Below are 24,702 nucleotides of genomic sequence, written 5' to 3'. Positions count from 1 at the left end.
GCCACATGTCTCTGCTTCTACTCACCAGGCACCGACCCAACCACGCCCCGCGTACTCCCATCCCAGCTACTTGCAAACAGTGGTAGGAAGAGGAGTGGAGAATGGGCCGAAGTCCCCGTGATAGTTTCTTGGAGTGGCACCTGCCGAGCACAAATGGATTAAGCCCTTTCAGCGTGCAAACTGTTATTGTTTTTGTGGGTACCCCACTCCTGGAACCTCCTAGTGCCAGCTTCCTCAGCCAGCCCTTGTGCCGTCCGGGTTGGAACATGTGCTGAGGCAAGTCTTTTCACTGAAGCTTCCTGGAAGTCCAGAAATTGACCCTTGGAGCTTTGTTCTTCCTTTCCCACCAGAATTCCTCAGGAGTTAGATATCCTTTCTAAGTCCCTGCCCCAAACAGACGTGCGGGTGGGGGTCAACAGAGGTGAAGAAATGTGTGGAAACAATGCCCACTGCCCTCCAGCCAGGAGACCTGGGTGTCCTATCAGGGAGGTGGGATTGTTATGTGACTCCAGGAAGTGAACAGCCTAGGACAATCCGCCTGGATAATAGAAATGAGAGCCCAGGGAGCAGGCACCTGCCTGTAGGCACAGCCAGACTGGGTTCAGAGCAGGCCTGTGTAGCTGGTGCCTAGCCTCATGCAGACGCCCCAGCCTTCCAGCTCTATGAACCTGACTTTAAGTGGTTTTTATAGAGGTTTCACAGGCTTGGTTGATCAAATCATTGGCCTTTGGTGATTAATTGAATCACCAGCTCCTCTCCACTCTCTGAAGATTGGGAGGGTGGGGCTGAAAGCTCCAAGCTTCTGATGAAGGCTTGGTCTTTATGGCCACCAGCCCCAGCCAGAAGCATCTAGGGGTTGCTCATTAGAACAAAAGACGCTCCTATCACTCTGGAGATTCCAAAGGTTTTTTAGGAGCTGTGTGCCAGGAATCGGGGACAAAGACCAAAAATATATTTATCACAAAGGCAAATTTGCATTTTTATGTGAACTTTCTGGATTTTCAAGTAGTTGGCAACAAATCCTGATGGATACTGTGATGATCAGACAAAACTGTTTTGAGATCATAAAACATCAATGCTAGATATTACCTTATGGCCATCTAGTTTCACCAAAACTTTTGTGAACACATTTTTCCTCTACTGTAAGAGTGACACATCAATGCTGTAAAAGCAAAAATCATGCAATGGGAAGGAAGTCTTCCTCTCCCCAAAGACCTCTAGCAGAAAGAAACTTTTCAGCAGTTTCTATGTATACTTCCAGGTGTGTATGTGTGTGTGTGTGTGTGTGTGTGTGTGTGTGTGTGTTCATACACCACTTGGCATCCTGTCTTTTCAGGTAACAGCACATCTCAGCTTTATCGGCACCTAGAGATCTCAACATGTTTTATAATATCTGCATGGTGTTTATTGGATGGTCTACCCTAATTCCAATTAACAAATTTCCCATTGGGTATCTCCAATTTTTTTTTTTTTTTTTGCTATTATGAATTGTACTACAGCAAACAGACACACAAACGTGCAACTATGCCTGTAGCATAAACATCTGCAAGCAGGATTGCTGGGAAAGTGTGTGTGTGTCTTTCAACATTTTTTAATATTGCCAACCTGTCCTCACAATCATCAGACCAGGACACGGTTTGCTCCGCCATCTTGTCTGGGTGGATGTTGACCCTGCCTTTTTCATCCTAGGATATTTTAATCAGAGTTCTATCAATACTGATAGCATCTGTATAAAAATATATATCTTCCAGGGAACTCCCTCGCAGTCAAGTGGTTAGGACACTGTGCTTTCACTGCCGAGGGCACAGTTTCAATCCCTGGTGGCGTGGCCAATAAATAAATAAAACTATATATCTTCTGGATCAAACACCATCAAGTCAACGTATTTCTGTGATTCATTTTCTATTTGGCACCAACATATTCCAACTTTTACCATTTAAATTTTTATTTTACTGAAAACTTCAGCTGCTTAGGTCTTTTCCATAAGGTTTTTTTTCCCCAATTATCTGTTTTTGTCTGCGTTGGGTCTTTGTTTTTTTGTTTGTTTTTTTTTGCGGTACGTGGGCCTCTCACTGTTGTGGCCTCTCCTGTTGTGGAGCACAGGCTCCAGATGCGCAGGCTCAGCGGCCATGGCTCACGGGCCCAGCCGCTCCGCGGCATGTGGGATCTTCCCGGACCGGGGCATGAACCCGTGTCCCCTGCATCGGCAGGCGGACTCTCAACCAGTGCGCCACCAGGGAAGCCCCAGCTTATTTGTTTTATACATAATAGTTTATACCTCTTAATCTCCTGCCCCTATCTTGCCCCTCCCAAATTCCTTCTCCCCACTGGTAACCACTAGGTTGTTCTCTAGATCTGTGAGTCTGTTTCTTTTTTTTTTATATTAACTAATTTGTTTTACTGTTTAGATTCCACAGATAAGTGATAACACACAGTATTTGTCTTCCTCTGACTCATTTCACTTATGCCCTCCAAGTCCATCTATGTTGCTGAAAATGGCAAATTTTCATTCTTTTTTTATAGCTGAGAAGTATTCCATTCTGTCTATATGTGTGTGTGTGTGTGTGTGTGTGTGTGTGTGTGTGTATCACATCTTCCTTATCCAGTCATCTGTTGTTGGACACTTAGGTTGCTTCCATATCTTGGAAATTGTAAATAATGCTGTTGTGAACATTGGGGTGCATGTATCTTTTCGAATTAATGTTTTCATTTGCTTCAGGTATATATCCAGGAGTGGAATTGCTGGGTCATATGGTAGTTCTATTTTCAGTTTTTTGAGGAACCTCCATACTGTTTTCCACAGTCGCTGTACCAATTCACATTTCCACCAACAGTGTAGGAGGATTCCCTTTTCTCCACAGCCTTGCCAACATTTGTTTGTGGTCTTCTTGATGATGGCCATCCTGACAGGTGTGAGGTGATACCTCACTGTGGTTTTGATTTGCATTTCCCTGATGATTAGTGATGTTGAGCATCTTTTCATGTGCCTGTTGGCCCTCTGTATATCTTCTTTGGAAAAATGTCTATTCAGTTCTGCGCATTTTTTAATAGGCTTGTTTGTCTTTATGATGTTGAGTTGTATGAGCTGTTTATATATTTTGGATATTAACCCCTTACCCATCGTATCATTTACAAATATTTTCTCCCATTCAGTAGGTCGTCTTTTCATTTTGTTGATGGTTTTCTTTGCTGTGCAAAAGTTTTAAATGTAATTAGGTCCCATTAGGGTTTTTTTGCCTCATTACATTCTTATCCTAAAAGATACAAATAATTCAGATGAAGCCAAAACACCCCCTCCTCGTGTTCCCGACGCCACTTCCCTCCCCCGAGGGGAGCAGAGGTGTTAGGTGTGGAGCCTCTCCAAACTTTTTCTCTCCATAGACACACTCGCGTGCACACACAGAAACGTGTCATTTTGTGAGTATTAGGTAATGCTGTTGAGATGGTACTGTATTGTATCGTTGAGCATCTTGCTCTTTGTCAGGTAATAGTATGTCTTGGAGATGTCCCCCGTTATAAACACAGACCTCGGACTTCCCTGGTGGCGCAGCGGTTGAGAGTCCGCCTGCCGATGCAGGGGACGCGGGTTCGTGCCCCGGTCCAGGAAGATCCCACATGCCGCGGAGCGGCTGGGCCCGTGAGCCATGGCCGCTGAGCCTGCGCATCTGGAGCCTGTGCTGCGCAACGGGAGAGGCCATAACAGTGAGAGGCCCGCGTACCGCAAAAGAAACAAAAAACACACAAAAAAACCCACAGACCTCTTTCTAATGATGGTCGGCTGCTCAGATGTACTTACTCCCTACTGATGAATATTCAGGCTATTACCTATTTTCGCTATCATCAATCATTCTTGAACTGCTAGCTATTCAGAGTGGGCGAGAGAGGGGTGTGGTGGATGGTGGGTGGACCCAGCTGGCTCCTTGGGAACTGAATGCACACACACCCCTGTGTGTGTGGGGGAGTGGCAGAGGAAGTGTGTTCTACCTGTGGATGTCACTGTCCTGTCAGTCAAGGTGTTAACCCCAAGGATAAAATCCCAGGGCTTTACGGGACAAATCCAGACAGGTCAGGTGGAGCCCACGTCAGGTGGAGCCCAGACAAAGGAGTGAAACAAAAACACAGAACAAAAACTGGTTTGGGGAGCTCTTACTCTTCATTTTGGTTGGGAGTTGTCACTTTTGTTTCACCCTCTCAGCAGACTGTGGGCCAGATTCTGGGTATCACACATGGCGTGGACCTGGGCCAGACCTTCCCTGGAACCCGCTCGATCCAGGCCAGGGGCAGGCCATGGAGATTTGTACTCGTGTTCAGAGCAGTGAGGGGAATGGACCCTGGCCGGGGTGGGTGGACAAACAGAGGCGCTGCTGGGCACAGGGAAAACTGAGGCCGGCAAGAATGGGGAGCAGTCGGGCTCTTGGGAGAAGTTTCACAAGTCGGGGTGCATGCTGGCGGCGGGGCTTCAGGTGTCATCAGGACTCCTGGAAGATTGTTTTCAAAATAATCTGCAGCAGGAGGGAAAAATACAAAAGCTCCAGAGTTGGAGAGGCTCTTGTGAGGATCTCTTGGGAGGAATTTGATTAAAGAAACAGGCTACATTTTCGATCACAGAAACGTAATTTAAATGAGTCCTTTCCCACCTCTCATTTGAAATGTCACCCACTCATTGCCCGTTTTTGTACGACCCATGAGCTAAGAATGGCTTTACATTTTTAAACAGTTGGAAAAAAAATCAAAAAAAGAATACTTTTGTGACATGTAAAAATTCCATAAAATCCAAATTTCTGCATCCATAAGTACAGTTTTATTGGAGCAAAGCCATATTTATTCACCTGGGAATTGTTTCTGGCGGCTTTTGAGCAACAGTGGCAGAGTTGGGTAGTTCTGTCACAGACCATATGGCCCTCCAAATCTAAAATATTTATTAGGTTTCTTTAAGAGATGTCATTTATTGGGGGCTTGTTTTTCCCCAGTTAAAAAAAAAGTAATACATGTTCATGGTAGAAAATGTGGAAATTGATTTTTTAAATCCATTGTAACACCACTGGTAAACGTTTTTTGCGGATGCATATATATGCCTCTAAGGGCCTAGCTATCTATGTATCATAAAACTAGGAAGATACTAGGCCAGTTAATTTTTGTGTTTTTGCTCTTACCTCTGAAGCAATTTGACATGTCCTAACTAATTTTCACAAACTTCACTCTGTTACCTGATTATATCATAATTTAACCTCATTAGACATTTAGGTTATTTCCAAGTTTAGAACATTAATAAAGCTACAGAGACTATGTTTCTGTGTTTCTCTGATTATGCTGAAGACAAATTCCAAGCAGCAGAATTACTGGGTGAGTGGGTTTGGGTCCATATTGCCAGGCTGTACTCCCGAAACATCAGGCCAACGTGTGCTCCACAGGATGGGGGAGGCCCGCTTCACTGTGTCTTCACCAGCATTAGGCACTATTATAACTAGAATATTTCCCGTGAGAGGTGGGAAAGGACTCATTTCCAGTTACATTTCTTTCTTTCTTTTTTTTTTTTAAAGATTTTTTGGATGTGGACCACTTTTAAAGTCTTTATTGAATCTGTTACAATATTGCTTCTGTTTTATGTTTTGGTTTTTTGGCTGTGAGACATGTGGGATCTTAGCTCCCCGACCAGGAATTGAACCTGCACCCCCTACATTGGAAGGCGAAGTCTTAACCACTGGACCACCAGGGAAGTCCCATTTCAGTTACATTTCTATGATCACTAATGCAGCTTACTTTTCCCCCATGTTTACTGGCCATTTATATTTCTTTTTGAATTATCACTTATTTTTTGTCCATTTTTTCTATTTATTTCTGTTCTTAAAGAGAAATAAGACCTGCTCTTATTAAGTGGTACAAACTACTGATACTATGTATAAAATAAATAAGCTACAAGGTTATATTGTACAGCACAGGGAATATAGCCAATATTTTATAATAACTTTAAATGGAGTATAGGCTATATAAAAATATTAAATCACTATGTTACACACCTGAAACTAATATAATATTGTAAATCAACTAAATTTCAATTTAAAAAAAGAACTGTTCTTATTGACTTGAAAGTGCTCTTTGTGTGGTAAGGATATTAACTATGTGAATTAAAACTGAACGCTATAAAAGCCTAATGGAGGGACTTCATTGGTGGCACAGTGGTGAAGAATCCACCTGCCAATGCGGGGACACGCCTTCAAGCCCCACATGCCACGGAGCAACTAAGCCCGTACACCACAACTACTGAGCCTGCGTTCTAGAGCCTGTGAGACACAACTAATGAGCCTGCATGCCACAACTACTGAAGCCAGCGTGCTACAACTACTGACCAGCGCGCTTAGAGCCCATGCTCCACAACAAGAGAAGCTGCCGCAATTAGAAGCCCGTGCACTGCAACGAAGACCCAATGCAGCCAAAAGTAAATAAATAAATATAAAAAATAATTTAAAAAAACGTCCTATTGAGGTGGCAGCTAATTGGGAGTGGGGGGGAGGGGGAATTGGAGGAAGGTGGTAAAAGGTACAAACTTCCAGTTGTAAGATAAATAAGCACCAGGGATGCAATGTACAACATGATAAATTTAATTAACACTGCTCTATGTTACATATGAAAGTTGTTAAGAGTAAATCCTAAGAGTTCTCATCACAAGGGAAAAATATTTTTTTCTTTTTCTTTCCTTTTGTATCTGTGAGATGATGGATGTTCACTAAACCTATTGTGGTTCATTTCATGATGTTTGTAAGTCAAATCATTATGCTGCACACCTTAAACTTATACAGTGCTCTATGTCAATTATATCTCAATAAAAGTGGAGGAAAAAGAAATATTAAAAAAAAAAAGTAAAGTTAATCAGGTACCCACTTTCCCAGGAAAAAAAAGTAGTGACTGTATATTTTCCGGGTCCATGGCAAATATTTTCCCCAATCTAGCCTTTGACTTTTTTAAAATATTTTTTTCAGTTGAAGTATAGTCAGGACTTCCCTGGTGGTCCAGTGGTTAAGACTCCATGCTCCCAATGCAGGGGGCCCAGGTTTGATCCCTGGTCAGGAAACTAGATCCCACATGCCACAACTAAGAGCATGCATGCTGCAAGTAAGACCTGGTGCAGCCAATAAATAAGTAAAATTTTTTTAAATAAATAAATAAATTGAAATATAGTTGATTTACAATGTTTCAAGTATACAGTAAAGTGATTAAGTTATATATATATAATATATATATTCTTTTTCAAATTCTTTTCCAATATAGGTTATTACAAGATATTGAATATAGTTCCCTGTGCTATACAGTAGGTCTTTGTTGGTCTTCTATTTCATTTATAATAGTGTGTATAGGTTAAACCCAAATTCCTAATTTATGCCCCCCGCTTCCCCTTTGGTAACCATAAGTTTGTTTTCTATGTCTGTGAGTCTATTTCTGTTTTGTAAATAAGTTCATTTGTATCATTTTTTCCTTTAATTTGTTTTTTTAATATAGTTTTTGGCTGCGTTGGGTCTTCATTGCTGTGCACAGGCTTCCTCTAGTTGCAGCGAGCGGGGGCTACTCTTTGTTGTGGTGCGCGGGCTTCTCATTGTGGTGGCTTCTCTTGTTTTGGATCATGGGCTCTAGGTACGCGAGCTTCAGTAGCTGTGGCACACGGGCTCAGTAGTGTGGCGCACGGGCTTAGTTGCTCTGCATGGGCTTAGCTGCTCCGCAACATGTGGGATCTTCCTGGACTAGGGATCAAACTCCTGTCCCCTTCATTGGCAGGCAGATTCTTAACCACTGCACCACCAGGGAAGTCCCTGTATCATTTGTTAAGATTCCCCATAATAAGTGATATCATGAGATATTTGTCTTTCTCTGTCTGATTTACTTCAGTTAGTATGATCATCTCTAGATCCATCCATGTTGCTGCAAATGGCATTATTTCATTCTTTTTTATGGCTGACTAATATATATACCACATCTTTATCCATTCATCTGTTGATGGACATTTAGGTTGCTTCTTGGCTATTATAAATAGTGCTGTTATGAACACTGGGGTGCATATATCTTTTTGAATTATAGTTTTCTCCAGGTATATGCCCAGAAGTAGGATTGCTGGATCATATGGAAACTCTATTTTTAGTTTTTTAAGGAACCTCCATGCTGTTCTACATAGTGGCTGTATCAATTTACATTCGCACCAACAGTGTAGGAAGGTTCCTTTTCATCCTTAGACTTTTTTGTGTGTGTGTGGTACGCGGGACTCCCGCTGTTGTGGCCTCTCCCGTTGCGGAGCACAGGCTCCGGACGCGCAGGCTCAGCGGCCATGGCTCACGGGCCCAGCCACTCCGCGGCATGTGGGATCTTCCCGGATCTGGGCACGAACCCCTGTCCCCTGCATCGGCAGGCGGACTCTCAACCACTGTGCCACCAGGGAAGCCCCATCCTTAGACTTTTAAAAGGATTCTCCACATTAAAATTGTAATAAACATTTATGTGGCCAACTCCATCCCTCCTTTCCCAACGGAGTTGGTGTTGCTTTTATGCTTACACACAAACAGGCTAATACTTTCTTGTACCTGCCTGTCCCCATCCACACCACAGCCCCATGCAGATCCCACCTGTGTGCCCAGGACCAGCCTCTGCAGATCACCTGGGGCTGTTTCAGAGGGAGGTGAAGTACAGGAAGCAAGCGTGGCACTCAATCCCTATCGTCAAGTCCCCCAACCTCCTGGATGCCAAAGAGCCAGCGAGGTGACTCCCCACGCCCCCTGCCTGGCCACCTCGCCTTATGTGTAGGGGCTACAGCAGGACGCATTCTGTCCACGGTGAAGGGATGCACCCTACCTGGGTGAGCACGTAGTCCTTCTGGGTTAGGTTCCAAAGGATTTCAAAGTGATCCACATCATGGAGCTCTTCAAAGGAGACTTTCCACCCTCCTCGGCGCAGAGTCTGAGTAGGAGAAACGAGGGAAGAGGAAGCATGAGGCTGCGGGGGGCTGGGGGGAGAGGGGCTCTCGCAGCTGCCTGGCACATACCGGGTGCTAAGTATTTATTGAAGAAATGACTGGTATCGTGGGGTCCGTTTGGGTGAAATAAACAGGAAGATAATAAGACTGCATGACCCTCAACCTCGAGCCAAAAGCAGGGTGCTGGGGGTACCTGATAAAGTTCCCTGGACTGTCGGTGGAATTCAGGGCTGTCGTGTTGGCCCACAGTCACCAGGATGCGGCAGGCTGGATCCACAGGCTGTGTCGGGGCTGTCTTCAGGTGCCACTGTGGGCTGTTCCTCTGAGCATCCTCCCTGGTGCAGGGAGTAAGTGTGGTCAGGACAGACAGCAGCCTTTGCTGCACCCCTGGCCCTCCTCGCAGGCTGCAGGCCAGCTGGGGGACGAGCGGACAAGTGACTCACAGGGTTGTGAGGAGAGAGGCGTTCTCAGAGGTGTGCATGACAGGCTCCAGGTCATAGATCCCACTCACCAGGAAGAAGCCTGTGAAGGTAAGGAACAGTCACAGAGCCAGGCTGCAGGTGGGGCAAGATGGGGCCAGCCCGCCTCCAGGGCCAGTGGGGCAAGGCCAGGGTAGGGGGCAGAGAAGCAGCAAAGCAGGCCCTGCTCCCCAGGCTCAAAGCCCCGAGGTCAAGCTACTCACAGCTGTTGAAATTTCAAGCAGCTGTTACAGACCCTCAGGCCCATCAGGGGAGGGTGAATGCTGCCCAGCCAGGCTCAGTCCCCGTGGAAACCTTTGAGGTTGGGCGTGACTCCATGCTTGGTCCAGTTGGCCAGGAGCATCATGGCGGCGAGGTGAGCCCCAGCTGAGTGTCCGCACAGGTAAATTCCCCTTGGGTGGGTCAGAGCAGAGAGCTGGGTTTGCATCCAGTATAACCAAAGCAACAGGCCAGTATCAAGGAGTCCCAATTTGCCTTTTGCTCCAAAGCCAGAGGGGGCAGTTGGGCTGCATCCAAGATTAGTCCACTGTCCTCCCACTCAGTCTGACAAAAGGAAAATCTACAGCGATACCCACTGGTTGCCTGGATACTGTTTCTGGACAAACACGATGCTCTGCGTCACCTGGGCTACCATCTGGTCCAGGGTGCCTGTGCAGAGGGTAGGCGCTATGTCAGGCTCCGCCGGGGGCCCTCTCCCCTCCAAAGCCCACCAGCCCTTGCACCTGCAAGACTACCCTCATTACCTTTGGGGGCAACGTCATAGGCCACTATCACCACAGCCAATCCCTGTGCTGTCAGTGGGCCGACCATGAAGGCTGATGAGTCTTTACTGCAAAAGGAGACAAAGACGTGACAAGTGGAGGCCACTTGGCCACTAGGCTGCTTCTGTGTCCTGTCCACCCAGGGCACTGTCGCTCTCTGACCTGGTGCAGTAAGGGAAGAAGGGAGGCTTTGTCCTTGCGACATCACATGCTAGCTATGGGACCCTAGAGACTATATTTAACCTCTGAGCCTAATTTCCTTCTCTGTAAAATAGGAACAATTATGTTTTTTCTCTTAGGGGGCTGTTTTTGAGAATTGAAGGAGGTGAGACATGTAGAGAGCTTCACAAAGCAAAGGGTAAAACTGCAATAAATGTAGCATTGAGATGATATGCTTGAAGAGCAGTAGGTCCTATAACAGGCAACGCCTTAGTAAGATCCTAGGGAACAACAGTGTCCCTGAAGATCCCAAATTCCCCTCTGCTTATCTTAGGATGCCCCGTGGTCCCAGTTTGCCTGGGACTCTCTCTTTTTTTACCACTGAAAACCCCAGGTCCTGGGAAACCACTCACTTCTGAGCAAACAGGGATGGTGAGTCACTGTGGTTTTCCATTTGATTAGAGTAGACTGAACAGGCTTTTCACTGGGTATAGTGGATCCAATAGTGTCCCCCCCAAAAACATGTCCAAATCCTACACCCCCATACCTGCAAATGTGACCTTATTTGGAATAGGGGCTATGCAGATATAATTCAGAATCTTGAGACGGCATCATCCCAGATTTAGGATGGGCCTTAAATCAAATGCCTGGTGACATTGTAAAAGAAAGGAGAGGGAGGATTGAAATACAGACACACGAAGACCCTGTGAAGATGAAAGTTGAGGTTGAAGTGATGCGGTCACAAGGCGAGAAAGACCCGGACACCCCAGAAGCTGCAAGAGGTAAGAACGGGTCCTCCCCAGAGCCTTCAGAGGGAGCGTGGCCCTGCCCACACCTTGAAGAATTTCAGATTTCTGGCCTCCAGAACTGTGAGGTAAGACATTTCTGTTGTCGGAGCCCCCAAGTTTGTGGTAAGTTGTTGCAGCAGCCCTAGGAAATGAAGAGTCCAGGCAAAGATGAATCTCCCTTTTTCTCCATTCATCCAAATCCCCCGACTCACCTTCCGCTCTGCCAGTATCCTCCATGAAAAAACACGAGGAACGGCAAGGCTGTAGGACAAGACAAAGGGCGTGTGGGCCAAGGCAGGGCTCCCAGCTGAGATCCATGGGGGACCACTAGCCCCCGCTTACCTTCAGACACTGCCTCAGGAAAGTAGATGTCCAGTTTCTCCCCTTCGCCGTCTCCATAGGGGACATCGAGCAGGTTCCTCCTGGTGGCCTGGGCCCTCTTGGTAGCTGTCTCCAGAAATGGACAAGTCGCTGTCAGCACAACCTCAGGCAGAAACTTTTTGCCGAAAGCCCCTTTGGGTTGACCAGTTAGCTCCAGCTATCAGTGCTTCCCCAAGTCCTCATGGTAATCGGGGCTGGGGGTCTGAAACATCCCACAGGTGCATAGTTACAAAGAAATCAGACTGGCCCATCCAAGTGGGGGCCAGAACTATCTGTGACGTCTGTCTCTGGTGAGCTGGCAGTTCTGATGGGCACCATTTCGACCACTACTTTATTACATGCTTATTATGTGTGTTACACTTGGCTATGTGCTCTGGGAAGTATAAACTTTTCCAAGTATTTGGAAAAATAACCTTCTAGGAACTAAGATATAAAATCACTTGAAATAAATAGATAATAAAGCAATATGAATATATAATTGAGCACCATGATGGGAGAGGTCAGAGGGATGTGAAAATTGGCTAGGACTGGGGTCAGGAGAAAGGAGGAAGTACATTTACGTAATTTACCGTAAGTAAATTAAATACCAAAGGCAAAGGCCTAGAGGTGGGATGGGACTCTGTATGTTCATGTTGCAGTAAACAATGTCCCCTCAAGGCCCCACTTCGATCACTGAAACCCAGGAAGCTCAGCTCCCTCCACCACTGGGTGCCAGAGAGTGTAAACTGGTAAGTTCTTCCTGGGGGGCAACTTGGAAATACGTATCAAAGCCCAAGAAGATCATATTCCTTGATGCATAAGTCCTTATCCATACATTTATTATAAGGAAATAATCAGAAATATTCTTAAGGACTTGTTTTAAAGATGCCCACACTAATGCTATTTATGACAGCAAAACATTGGACACAGCCCCAGTGATCTACAATAGAAAACAGGTAAAATACATTATGGTATATCCCCTTTCTCTCCTTTATTTATTTATTTAAAATTTTTTATTTTATTTTTTAAAATTTATTTATTTATTTTTGGCTGCATTGGGTCATCATTGCTATGCGCGGGCTTTCTCTAGTTGTGGCGAGTTGGGGCTACTCTTTGTTGCCATGCGCGGGCTTTTCATTACAGTGGCTTCTCTTGTTGCGGAGCACGGGCTCCAGGCATGCAGGCTTCAGTAGTTGTGGCTCGCGGGCTCAGTGGTTGTGGCTCACGGGCTGTAGAGCACAGGCTCAGTAGTTGTGGTGCATGGGCTTAGTTGCTCCGAGGCATGTGGGATCCTCCTGGAGCAGGGCTCGAACCCATGTCCCCTGCATTAGCAGGCGGATTCTCAACCACTGCGCCACCAGGGAAGCCCCACTCCTTTATTTTTTATCCCAGCATTCATTAATCCTTCATATATTTTTTACTTGTTTACTGTCTGTCTGTCACCCTAACTAGAACATGAGCTCTGAGAAGACAAGGGCTTTGCTGTGCCCACCTCTGTACACCCAGGACCTGGTACATCATAACCACTTAAAAGAAAATTGTGTAGGGAATTCCCTGGTGGTCCAGTGGTTAGAACTCGCACTTTCACTGCCGAGGGCCTGCGTTCAATCCCTGGTCAGGGAACTAAGATCCCACAAGCCGTGTGGTGCAGCCAAAAAAAAAAAAAGAAAACTGTGCTGCTCTGTGGTGACCTCAATGGGAAGGAAATCCAAAAAAGAGGGGATACATGTATATGTATAGCTGATTCATTTTGCTGTACAGCAGAAACTAACACAACATTGTAAAGCAACTCTACTCCAATAAAAATTAATTTTTAAAAAGAAAAGTGTGTAAAAAAAAGAAAGAAAAAGAAAATTATGTAATGAATAAATATTTCAGTAAGTAGTGTTGGGTCTATTGAATATCTGAAGGGAGAAAAAAATAGTTTCCTGATCCCTACCTCACACCACACCAGACCAATTCCAGATGGACCAGATGAAAGTGAAAACAATAAAGCTTTTAGAAAAGGAAATAGGAAATCCTAATGACCTTGGACTAGGCAAAGATTACACAAACAGGACCCAAAATGCATTAATCAAAAAGGAAATACTGGAGGGAGAGTATTTTGCCATGTAAAGAGCGAAAGCAGGTTACGCAAATACCATACAGCACGAACACGGCAATCTTTCTGATACTGAAGATTGGTGGCAAGAGACCTTCAACTTGGGATCCCTGTCCCTGGAAGCCTCCAGATCCCCAACCTCGGTGGCCACGGTTCCCCCGCCCACCGGCCCCTTCCCAAAAATAATCACCAGGGCTCCCTTGGGTTGGGTGATTCTGCAATTCCAGAAAGGGCCAACTAGGTAGATGAAGATAGTTTGCATAGATCGTGTTTATGCAAGTGTGAATAAACTGTTAAAGTGGGCCGCCTCCATTTCTGCTGGACTGCTCAAGGCCAAGAGAAATAAAAATGATGGCAGGTGCCAAGTTTCCCACATGCCTAAAGCAGGGACCAGGCTGCCCCTGCAGGACAGGTGAGGTGGCTGAAAAACCGATTTTGCCATCACCAACACCCCACCCTTGAGTGAGGGAACAAGGCCAGGGGGAGGCTTCTTAGGAAAGGGATGAGGCTGGCTGTGTTCTGTGGGTTCCCACTCCCTCTCCCATGGAGGGGTGGAAGGGGGCTTCCCGTCTCCTAAAGCTTCAAGCGACCAACTGCTCAGAGCCTGATGTGTGACTTCTACAAGGATCAGACCCAAACAGGTTTCACCTGCCCCCAGGTGCCACGCTGGGTGCAGACCACACTGCAGGACACACTTAACTGAATCAATCCATTATAAATAGGTACGTTTTACTTGATTAGAACCATGAGATTCTGTTAAGCAAATCAAATGCATTGCATTTGCGATTATAATTTGAAGTGCTTTTTTCAGAATTCCATCACATCTTGTAAGTTGCGTTGAAAAGTTGACGGGAATTTAATCTGTGAAAGTTATGAGCTATCTGAGCATTAACTTAAAAAAATAAATGAAATGCCATTCATTTTTCTTTTGAAGAAATAATATGTTTATACGGTTAAAAAATATACAACAGGCATTTGCATGAAATATCCCTGCCAAGGTGACTGTTGTTATTAATACGGATATGGACTCTCTCTCCCTTTAATCCAAAGGGCAGCGTATGAAATACATTTCTGCCCTGCCTGTTTCAATTCATATTTCTTGGAGAGCTTTCCCAATCAGTACATAGACAGCTTCCTCGTTCTTTTCTTTTTTTCATAAAGTTAACTTGCTATTCCATCCTATGGCTGCACCTTAATTTATTTAACCAGTAGTGACACTTTTTTTTTTTTTTTTCCGTCGGTACGCGGGCCTCTCACTGTTGTGGCCTCTCCCGTTGCAGCGGAGCACAGGCTCCGGACGCACAGGCTCAGCGGCCATGGCTCACGGGCCCAGCCGCTCCGTGGCATGTGGGATCTTCCCGGACCGGGGCACGAACCCACGTCCCCTGCATCGGCAGGCAGACTCTCAACCACTGCGCCACCAGGGAAGCCCAGTAGTGACAATTTTTAGGGCAAACAAACCACATCTGATCATCAGTAAAGTCTCCTGGCTCCCTCTCTGCTTATCCTGAATCCTGAGTCTTCTCCCCACCCCTACTGAGACCACCCTGGAACCCCTTCACTACTCCCTTGGAAGCAGGGACAGTCCCTCTCCACTCCCTTGCTTTCACCAGGGCTCCATCCAGCCACACGTGTGTGCCGGGTATAACTAGCATCACATCCTGTTGATCTGAGGCGCAAATTCAATCGGAGCCTCGCGTCTTAGTTGCTGAGGCTGCCTTAACGAAATGCCATACAGTGGGGGGGCTTCGACGACAGACATTTTTTTCGCCCAGTTCTGGACACTGGAAGGCAGGGTCAAGGTGCCAGGTGGGGTGATGTCTGGTGAGGGCCCTCCCCAGGGGTGGCAGATGACCTTCTCGCTGTGCGCTCCCGTGGCCTCTTTGTGCTTGGGAGGAGCTCTCCCTCTCTAGGGGGAGGAACCCTCTGTGTCTCTTCTAATAATCCTACTGGATCAGGACCCCATCCTTACGACCTCATTTAACCTTCATTACTTCCTTAGAGGCCCCATCCATCTCTAAACACAGCTACAGTAGGGGTTAGGGCTTCTACACGTGAATTTTGGGGAGACACAAAATTCGGTTCATAACAGCCCCCACACTCCCCCCAAAGGCCCTGGAGCTCCCCTGCTCGCCTTCTCTGAGGGGTTTGCCAACCACCCTCCCACCAGCACTGTGTGAAGGTGTTTGTTCCCGACAAGCTCGTCAACACAGCAGGCTCAGCAAAGGGGAGCAACTTAATTAACGCAAGGGTTCTGGAAGTGTACGTGGACCAACAAGATTTATGCTGTGCCAAAACTAAGAAAAAGATGATGCAATTTATGCCCTAAGCTGAAGAGCAATTAAAACCAAGCAGCTATCGATATTCGTTATCATGCATAAAAAAGTCTTCCTCCAGTATTAAAAAACCCAACCGACCCTGAGCCAGAGAAATTGCCTCTCTCCAGGAGGTGGTATGACGGTGATGGCGGGCAGCTGGCTGCAAGGACAGAGAATGGGGGGACCCACTGCCTCCTCCAGAGCGTGAATCCTGCCAGCCCTCCAGGCGCTGCACTTACAGGCAGCACAGGAGGGCTTCAACAAGACACCCCAGCATAAACCCTATTACAAACTTCCTCTTTTGAAAAAGCAAAACTTCGGTTTCTATTAATCACAGTCCAAAGTGTCACAGCTCTTACAGAGAGAAACTCCAGGTCCCTGGACCCAACTGAGCATCGTGTTAGAGCAATTAGGGGGAGCAGGGGCCTAGAGACTAATGCAGGTGTGGGGCGGGGAGACCCATCAGACAGTCACGGAGAGCTGAAGACCAAGGGTTCATCACATCTGGGGCAGCAATTTAAGAGGAGGCTGGGGCCCATCAGCCTCCATCTAGTTTCAGAACTATTCTCCCCCAGTCTTTTAATTCATTTAGCAAACAAATACTTATATAAGCAGCAGCCTTGTGCCCATTTTGGAATATCGTAGTGACAAAATAATAAAAAAAATCCAAATCACATGTGCCTTACCCCTTAGTGAGGGGGACAAGCAGTTACAGAAAGATGTCAGGTGGTAACATGTGCTACAAAAATGAGCCAGAATCTGAAAAGGCTACATAGTGTATGATTCCAACTATAGGACATTCTGGAAAAGGTGAAACCACGGAAACAGTGAAAAGATCAGTGGCTTCTAGGGAGTGGGCGGGGAGGGGGGAGAGGGATGAATATGTAGAATACGGGATTTTTAGAGCAGTGAACACACATTGGGAGCCATTGTCTGCCAGAACCAGTGGACAAGCTGGAGAAGCTGGGGGAGGTCAGTGGGGTGGGGTTCTGGGGCTCAGTCACAGTGAGTTCGTAGCCAAGTCTGTGATAACCAAAGTCAGAGAAAAACCAAGTTTCCCAGGAGGAGGGAGTGGAAACCAGCAGAGCGGCACAGGCTGAAGAAGTGGAGAGGGGGGTGGTCAGGAGAGAAGACAAAGGCCCCCCTTCTTCCCAGCACCTAGCACAGTGCCCCCGGGGCATGAGGACTTGCAGATGGACAGAGAGAAGTGGTAGTGCTGCAAAAGATTAAAAATAATTTATTGAGGTGAAACTCACATAACAAAATTAACTACTTTAGGGACTTCCCTGGTAGCGCAGTGGTTAAGAATCTGCCTGCCAATGCAGGGGACACAGGTTCGATCCCTGGTCCGGGAAGATCCCACATGCCATGGAGCAACTAAGCCCGTGAACCACAACTACTGAGCTTGTGCTCTAGAGCCCGCGAGCCACAACTACTGAGCCCGCGTGCCACAACTGCTGAAGCCCGCGCTCCGCAACAAGAGAAGCCACTGCAATGAGAAGCCCGTGCACCGCCACGAGGAGTAGCCCCCCCACTCGCTGCAACTAGAGAAAGCCCGCATGCAGCCACAAAGACCCGACGCAGCCAAAAATAAATAAATAAACAAATTTTAAAAAAATTAACCATTTTAAAGTGAACAATTCAGTGGCACTTAGCACATTCACAATGTCATGCAACCATCACCTCTATCTAGTTCCAAAACATTTTCATCACCCCAGAAGAACACCCCCTACCCGTTAAGCAGTGTCTCCCCAAACCCCCCTTACCCCAGACACTGTAACCACTAACTGCTTTCTGTTCCTACGGATTTCCCTATTCTGGACATTTCACCTAAATGTGACCTTTTGTTCCTGGCTTCCTTCACTGAGCATTGTGTTTTCAGGGTCCATCCATGTTCTAGTAGGTATCAGTACCTCATTACTTTTTAGGGCCAAAAACTATTCCATTGTATGGACATATCACATTTTGTATATCCATTCATCTGTGGATGAACATTTGGGCTGCTTCCACCTTTTAGCAACCGTGAGTAATGCTATGAACATGTGTGTACAAGTACTTGTTTGAGAACTTATTTTCAATCCTTTTGGGTTAGAAAGATTTTTTTTTTTTTTCCGTCGGTACGCGGGCCTCTCACTGTTGTGGCCTCTCCCGTTGCGGAGCACAGGCTCCGGACGCGCAGGCTCAGCGGCCATAGCTCACGGGCCCAGCCGCTCCACGGCATGTGGGATCTTCCCGGACTGGGTGGGGCACGAACCTGTGTCCCCTGCATCGGCAGGCGGACTCTCAACCACTGCGCCACCAGGGAAGCCCTGGGTTAGAAAGAATTTTTAAAATTGAAGTGTAGTTGACTTACAATATTATATTAGTTTCAGGTGTACAACTCAGTGATTCAACGTTTTATAGATTACACTCCATTTAAAGTTATTACAAAACAATGGCTATATTTCCCTGTGCTATACAATATATCCTGTTGTTTCTCCATTTTATACATAGTATCTCTTCTAGAAATAATTTTTAAGGCTGTTTATGCTATTAAAAACAAGATTGCACATTATAAGTACAGAACACTTTCTCCTAGGAGAAAAAAAGACTATAAGAAATGATCTCACAGTGTTAACAATGGGTGACAATTATTGACGGTTTTATTTTCTAAAATCCTTTTCAATCAGCAAATGCTCCTTTTGTAATCAGAAAACAATTGTTGCCTAAAAATAGCCAACCTCAGAGAGTGCAGAGCAGGGCTATTATAACGTGGTCTGTGGACAATGGGTGTCCCACACGGCTTGCTACTGGTCCATGATGAACTAAGTAAAAAGGTGGAGGTAAACATTTGGAATACATGCAGTTTGGTAGAATGGCTGTGTCTATCGAACTTAACAAGAAATTAGGGCTTTCAAACAAAAACTTGTACATGAATGTTCACAACAGCACTTTTCACAATCGCCAAAAGGTGGAAACAGCCCAAATGTCCATCAGCGGACGAATGGATAAACAAAACGTGGTCCATCCATACAATGGAAAATTATTCATCCATAAAAAGGAAGGAAGCACTGACTTGCTACAACATGGTTGGACCTTGGAAACATTATGCGAAGGGAAAGCCACCAGACACAAAAGAACACATCTTGTAGGATTCCATTTATACGAAACGTCCAGAATAGGAAAATCCACAGAGACAGAAAGCAGTCAGTGGCTGCCAGGGGGCTGCTTAACGGGTAGGGGCTTTCCTTCTGGGGTGATGAAAATGTGTTGGAACCAGGTAGAGGAGATGGTTGTACAACATCGTTAAGGTACTAAATGCTGCTGAATTGTACACTTTACAATGGTTAAAGTGGTACATTTTATGTTATGTGTATTTTATCACAGTAAAACAAAATTGGGGCCTGTATTTTGCGTGCCTTTGTTTTCTTCCTTTGGTTTTTCTGATGGAGAGGAAAAAGCACAATCTCAGCCTTGAAAGGCAGGAGGGGTCCTCAGAGAGGCTCTCAGTCGCAGGGGTTGTCAATCACGAGGCCCCACCCACCTCACTGGTGATTGGTGCTCCTTGGGCGAGGCGTGGTTTGGGGGAATGGGAGTTTGGAACTGTGCCCCAAGCCGGGTTATACATATACCTCCTTTAGTTTCTTGTACAATGTGTTTTTACTGAGTCTTGTTAATCAAATTTAATAGCTACTGGTAGAGGAAACAGTTCTTCAAACCTTCCTCTGCCGGTGCTCACCCAGCTGTCCCCAGGTGCCCAGCCTGAGAGAGGCCAGGCCTTGGTGGAGGATAAAAATAACCTACTCATTGGAAGAGGGCAGTCCCCACTGCAAGTTCCAGGTCGACGCTGTTAGAATGAATATAGATCAAAAGAAAAACAATTTCATTCTCCGTAGTGCAAAAAAGGAAAAGAGAGTTTACCTTCCTCCCTTTTCTTAGAGCATTTATTTTTAGGAGACTTCATCAAATATCCTTTCTCTACCCCTTTGGGAATGTGTGTAAATATTTTATCTATCTATCTATCTATCGCTGCGCGGCTTGTGGGATCTTAGTTCGCATACCGGGGACTGAACCCCGGCCCTCCGCGTGGAGTCCTAACCACTGGACTGCCAGGGAATTCCCCATATGTAAATATTTTTTAAAGCTAAAAGAGTCTCTTGCCAGTTTTACAACCTAGGAATATTCTTCTCAAAGACCTGGGAGCTCTCCCTTTGAAATATAATTATCGAGCAAGATACCCCATGGGAGAGAAGGACCCTAACTTCTACAGGCACCTGGCTCCAAGTTGCAAAACCACCTCTTGCCTTAAGGATATGGGAATTTCTCGTCTTCCTCTGGATAAAGGCAATTTGCAAACACAGATGGCCACCCTTATGGAATTAGGATGGACTAGGGCAGTAGATAGTGCCCTCAGGTCCTCTTGCTTGAACACAGGTATGCTGATTTTGAGAACAGGTATGCCCTAGGGATATAAGCCTGGCTGTATAAAAGGGTGAGGTTTCTTTCTGGTTTTGCAATCTCCTTACTCAATTAAAAATCATGTTTTCTTTCTCTTCTACCTCTGTGGAGAGGTTTTCTGGGTTGGCGGGGGATTCCACTGTTCATTTTTTCCGCTTTACATTCCTTCGCCATCTCCTGGGAGTTTGACTCCAAGGAGGCAATCTGCAAGTCCAGAGGTCTGGGGAACTCCACCAAGAGAGGCAGCTGGTGGGCACTCACCAACGCCACCTGCCTGTCATCACCCCTTGTCAGCCTGCTCCCCTCTTACCTGGAAGCTCAGCTCTGGGAAGTGGTGACTGTCCCTAGCCACGTGAGCTTGGGTGAGTTGTTTAACCTCATCATGCAGGACTAGGATGGGGTGAGTGAGACACCTCAGGCACAGCATGGGGCAGGGCACCAAAGACTCAGTAATGAGGATCGCTATGGGCTGAAGGCCTGTGTCTCCCAAAAATTCATACCCTATTTTGATGGTGACTTTGGGAGGTAATTAGGTTTAGTTGAGGTCATGAGGGTAGAGCCCTTGTGATGAGATTAGTGGCCTTATAAGAAGAGGAAGAGCAAGTGTTTCTTTCTCTCTCTTTCTGCCATGTGAGGATGCAGGGGCAAGGGGTCTATCTGCAAGCCAGGAAGAGTACCCTCACCAAGGAACCAAATCATTTGGCACCTTTTTTTTTTTTTTTTCAGTTGGCACGTTGATCTTGGACTTCTCAGCCTCCAGAACTGGGAGAAAGAGATTCCTATTGTTTAAACCACCCAGCCTATGGCATTTTGTTATGGCAGCCTGAGCTGACCAATACAAAGATAACATTTAAGTGCAATATTTTTAAAAATCAAAATTAATGCCAAAAAGTCCACGATGAAAGAAATATCAACATTTCCAATAGAGACAGCCTCCAACCCTGCGCATGCATGGCTCCGCCCACTCGTCTGGCCCTGATGCCCCCCTGTTGTCGCACTCACCTTCTTCACCAATGAAATAGGGCAGATGCACCTGCGGCACCTCTGGGCCAGCTGGAGCATCGAAAATAGGAAGGGAGGTAGGATGTGAATGTAAAGCTGTCCATAGGGCTTCTCAGGAGGGATTGCTAAAGACAGTCTCTGAGGGCAACAGCCTCAGAGTCTCTTCTAAGCCCTTGCTTCTTATGAGAGACTCCCTTTCTCTACAGGGTCAGCTCTTTTCTCCCTCAAGACAATTACAATAGACAAACAGGTTTTCTACCAGCTCATGTAGGTTTCTCTGCACACTCAAATATATATTGAGTATATAGAGACATATTTGGTGCAGAGCTAGGCACAGTAGGGGACTCTGAAGAGCCCAGGACACAGCTCCACCCCCTATCAGGACAGGGAGGGCGCTGAAATGTGCTGGAACCAACCCCCACTAGCCTGTCCCTCCAGCTGGCTTATCTCAGTGTAGAGAACCACCAACCCTGGGAGCTCCAGTCAGCCTGCTGACACAAAGCTCATTTGCCAACATCCAGTTTTCCGACTTGGAGGAGAGGCTGGCTGCTCCCTCACCCACACATCCCCCATGGAGCCCACCTGCCCAACCCACTCAAAAGGTGGCAGCACAACACTCTAGAGACCCAGGGCTGGGCTGGGAATTAACCTTGAGACTTCACTAGCTTACAGATTCCCAAGCCCTGATTTCTCTAAAGAAAAAAAAAAAAAGACCTCTTTGCTTTTTGTAGATAGCAACAACATCCCGCATTCAGCAGCCACATTCCTTTTCTCACTCCACTTCCCTGGGCCACTGTGGCCTTAGGGCCTGGGCATAGTTGGCAGGTTGGCTGAGCAGGAGGGGAGGTGGGCCATGGTCACTGCCCCTGCCCTGCCTCCGGCAGTCCTGCAGCGAGGGCTCCGGGGCGCCTGGCCCCGAGCAGATGAGGTGCCTGGACTTTGGGAACTGTCCCGAGAGGCTGGGGCTGGGAGGCCCCTCCTCCCCGCCCTGGCATCCTGAAACACTGCCACATGCTAAAGTCCACCTGAAGCGGCCACAGAGAGAGCCCCCGGTACCTTCGTTTCCTATCTGTGAGTAGGTCCTCAAGGCCTCCTCTGCTCCCAGTCGGACGACCCATCTGCTGGGGGAGTACTGATTCTCCAGCTCCTACGGGACAAAGACACGAAGTTCCATAAGACCTTTGACCTCCATGCAGACTGTGCTCCTGCCCCTCCGCGTGCCTGGAGAAGCCCCTTCCCTGATATCTCAGGCTCTCATAGATGTCCTTAGCTTCCTTCAAGCCCCCCGGTCTCCAGCCTGGCAAGCCACTCCCCACTCTCCCCCCACTAACTAATTAGGCGTTTCAGATACAGCACTGCAGATGCTGCCAGATCCACGGTCTAGAGCAATGGCCATGCCTTTAACCAGCAGGACAGCTTTACAGGGAAATGAGGTCCCATAGATCTGTCCCAGTCAATGCCATCATGGGTACCACTTCCACAGCGGCTAAGGCCACAGGAAGCCAGGGAGCTGGGGTGGCCACTGCAGAGAAAGTGAGGTAGAGCTGATGTTCCCTGAAAAGGTATGATTCTGACTGCAGGTGGATGCAGCACAATCGGTGAAACAGAGGTGAAGAGGAAGGAATCAAAGGTCAGTTTGGAAATGTTGACCAGCCAGATTGCTGAAACACAGAGGTGAGGCTGGGAAGCGGGGGCTGGGGGGTGGAGGGTCTTGAATGTCAAGCTAAGATGTTCAGACTTAACGCAGAAAGTAATAAGGAACCAGGTTTTGGAGAAAGGGCTCAGAGGCAAAACAACAACAACAAAAAAACAGGTGAAGGCTGGACTGGAGAATTTGAAGACAGGTGGCCTCATGGAAAGGTCTTGGGCTCTGGAATCAGATGGGCTGAGCGCCATCCAAGCTCCATCACTTGCAGGCTCTTTTACCCTGGGCAACTTACTGACAGTCAGTTCCCTCATCTGTATAATGGGCAAAACAATAGTACTTTACTTCATTCACATGACTTATAGCTTTCAGCCTTGTGAGGCTGTATACCTTGTGAGGCTGAAAGCTATAAGGCATGTAAATGAAGTCAAGCTAGCCACTCAAATGTGGGTTTCCCCCTCTTCCCATTGAACGGGGTTCTTGGCCAGGGGTCTTTGGATCTGTACAATCTATGCCCGTTGGATGTTTGCAGTCATACCTCGCACACTCTGTGACTGCTATCATCATCATCTTTTATTATTGCTATTATTGATAATAATGAAAATGCAATGGGTTTCTGAAAGTGCTCTGATATTATAGGGGTGTGTGTGTGTGTGTGTGTGTCTATGTGTGAGACAGAGAGAGACAGAGACAGAGAGAGACCGAAAAAGAGAGGTTAGGATTTCTTGGGGGCAGTATCTGTAACTGTCACCACATTCTTAGAGGCGTCCGTGACCAGAGAAAGAACCACTACCTGAAATGTAGGAAAACTAGTTAGGAAATTATAACAGAATGATAAGCATAACAAATGCTTTGCATATGTGGTTTCTAACCCCCATAACCTTCCCTCAGTAAATACCAGCCCTCCGGTATTTACTCCTTCAGGTCTGACACATCCTCCAAACATTGCACAACCTCAGATTAAGGTCCAGAACTTCGGCCCCTTCCTCATCCCGGTTTATGGGTATTGACATAGCCAGGGCTGGACTTCCCTGGCGGTCCAGTGGTTAGGAATCCGCGCTTCCACTGCAGGGGCACGGGTTCAATCCATGATCAGGGGACTAAGATCCTGCATGCCGCACAGTGAGGCCAAAAAAAAGTAGAAAAACATAGCCAGGGCTTCCATTTCCTCTACCCTTAAAATCAGGCTAGCAAAAGCCTACCTGTGGCGAGAAGTAAAATATCAATAAATCACAGTGCTAAAGCTTTCGGGAGCTGGCACACAGTAGGCTATCAACGGCGCCCACAGGAGTGGTTCTAAACTTTCCTCTCAACCCCCATCTCACCTCTGAAACACACTCCTCAGCCCTAGCCTCTCCCAGTGATCCGCCTACCTCTTTAGACATCCTCTTCCAGGGAGCCCCGCCCTCAGGACCTCCGTCCAAGTCGTCCATCCCGTCCATCCCGCCGTGTACGAGCCGACAGGCGGCCGGGCCGCCTTTTTATGCCAGGAGGGCGGGGCTCTGGTCAGGCCCCGTCCCTGGGAGCCGCGCCCACCGCCCTGGTGAGCTGAGCCTGGTGCGCGCGTTCCCGGTCCCTCCCACGAGGGGGCGGGCTGAGGTCAAATCTCCCGCCGGTCCCACAGCCGCACGCTGATTGGCTCCGGGCCGGCGGCGCCGGCTCCCGATTGGCCCGCGCGCCGGGGATAAAGAAGCAAGGC

The 24,702-nt window shown here is 47.0% G+C and overlaps 1 protein-coding gene across 6 annotated transcripts; it reads right to left on the bottom strand.

Moving 5' to 3' along the window:
* Positions 1-3: 3 nt before the first annotated feature.
* AFMID (arylformamidase) lies at positions 4-24,695 on the bottom strand. Of its 6 annotated transcripts, none has more exons than XM_033438628.2 (12): positions 24,377-24,691; positions 22,415-22,505; positions 21,359-21,409; positions 11,483-11,587; positions 11,353-11,401; positions 10,176-10,261; positions 10,008-10,080; positions 9,727-9,824; positions 9,397-9,475; positions 9,147-9,288; positions 8,833-8,937; positions 4-140 (listed from the first exon to the last, which is right to left on the bottom strand). In XM_033438628.2, the coding sequence occupies exons 1-12, from the start codon at positions 24,443-24,445 to the stop codon at positions 18-20; spliced, it is 1,071 nt and encodes a 356-aa protein (XP_033294519.1). In that variant the 5' UTR covers positions 24,446-24,691; the 3' UTR covers positions 4-17. The 6 variants fall into 6 exon arrangements, with proteins under 6 accessions (XP_033294519.1, XP_033294520.1, XP_049557510.1 ...); XM_049701553.1 differs by lacking the exon at positions 4-140 and adding an exon at positions 149-3,189 and having other exon boundaries at positions 24,377-24,689; XM_033438631.2 differs by lacking the exon at positions 4-140 and adding an exon at positions 3,205-4,502 and having other exon boundaries at positions 24,377-24,687.
* Positions 24,696-24,702: the final 7 nt, after the last annotated feature.

This window comes from Orcinus orca, chromosome 19, assembly GCF_937001465.1.
Source record: "Orcinus orca chromosome 19, mOrcOrc1.1, whole genome shotgun sequence".
Taxonomy (NCBI): domain Eukaryota; kingdom Metazoa; phylum Chordata; class Mammalia; order Artiodactyla; family Delphinidae; genus Orcinus; species Orcinus orca.
This window is presented reverse-complemented; position numbering and strand designations above follow the sequence as displayed.

What these genes read in the sequence shown, in the direction of transcription:
- AFMID (XM_033438628.2), bottom strand. Translation starts at nt 24,445, where the DNA reads ATGGACGGGATGGACGACTTGGACGGAGGTCCTGAGGGCGGGGCTCCC. An exon ending in AGTCACGCCCAACCTCAAAG is followed by an intron (nt 9,476 to 9,726) that starts GTTTCCACGGGG and finishes TTACCTTCACAG; the next exon opens with GCTTCTTCCTGGTGAGTGGG. An exon ending in AGTCCAGGGAACTTTATCAG is followed by an intron (nt 8,938 to 9,146) that starts GTACCCCCAGCA and finishes TCTCCTACTCAG; the next exon opens with ACTCTGCGCCGAGGAGGGTG.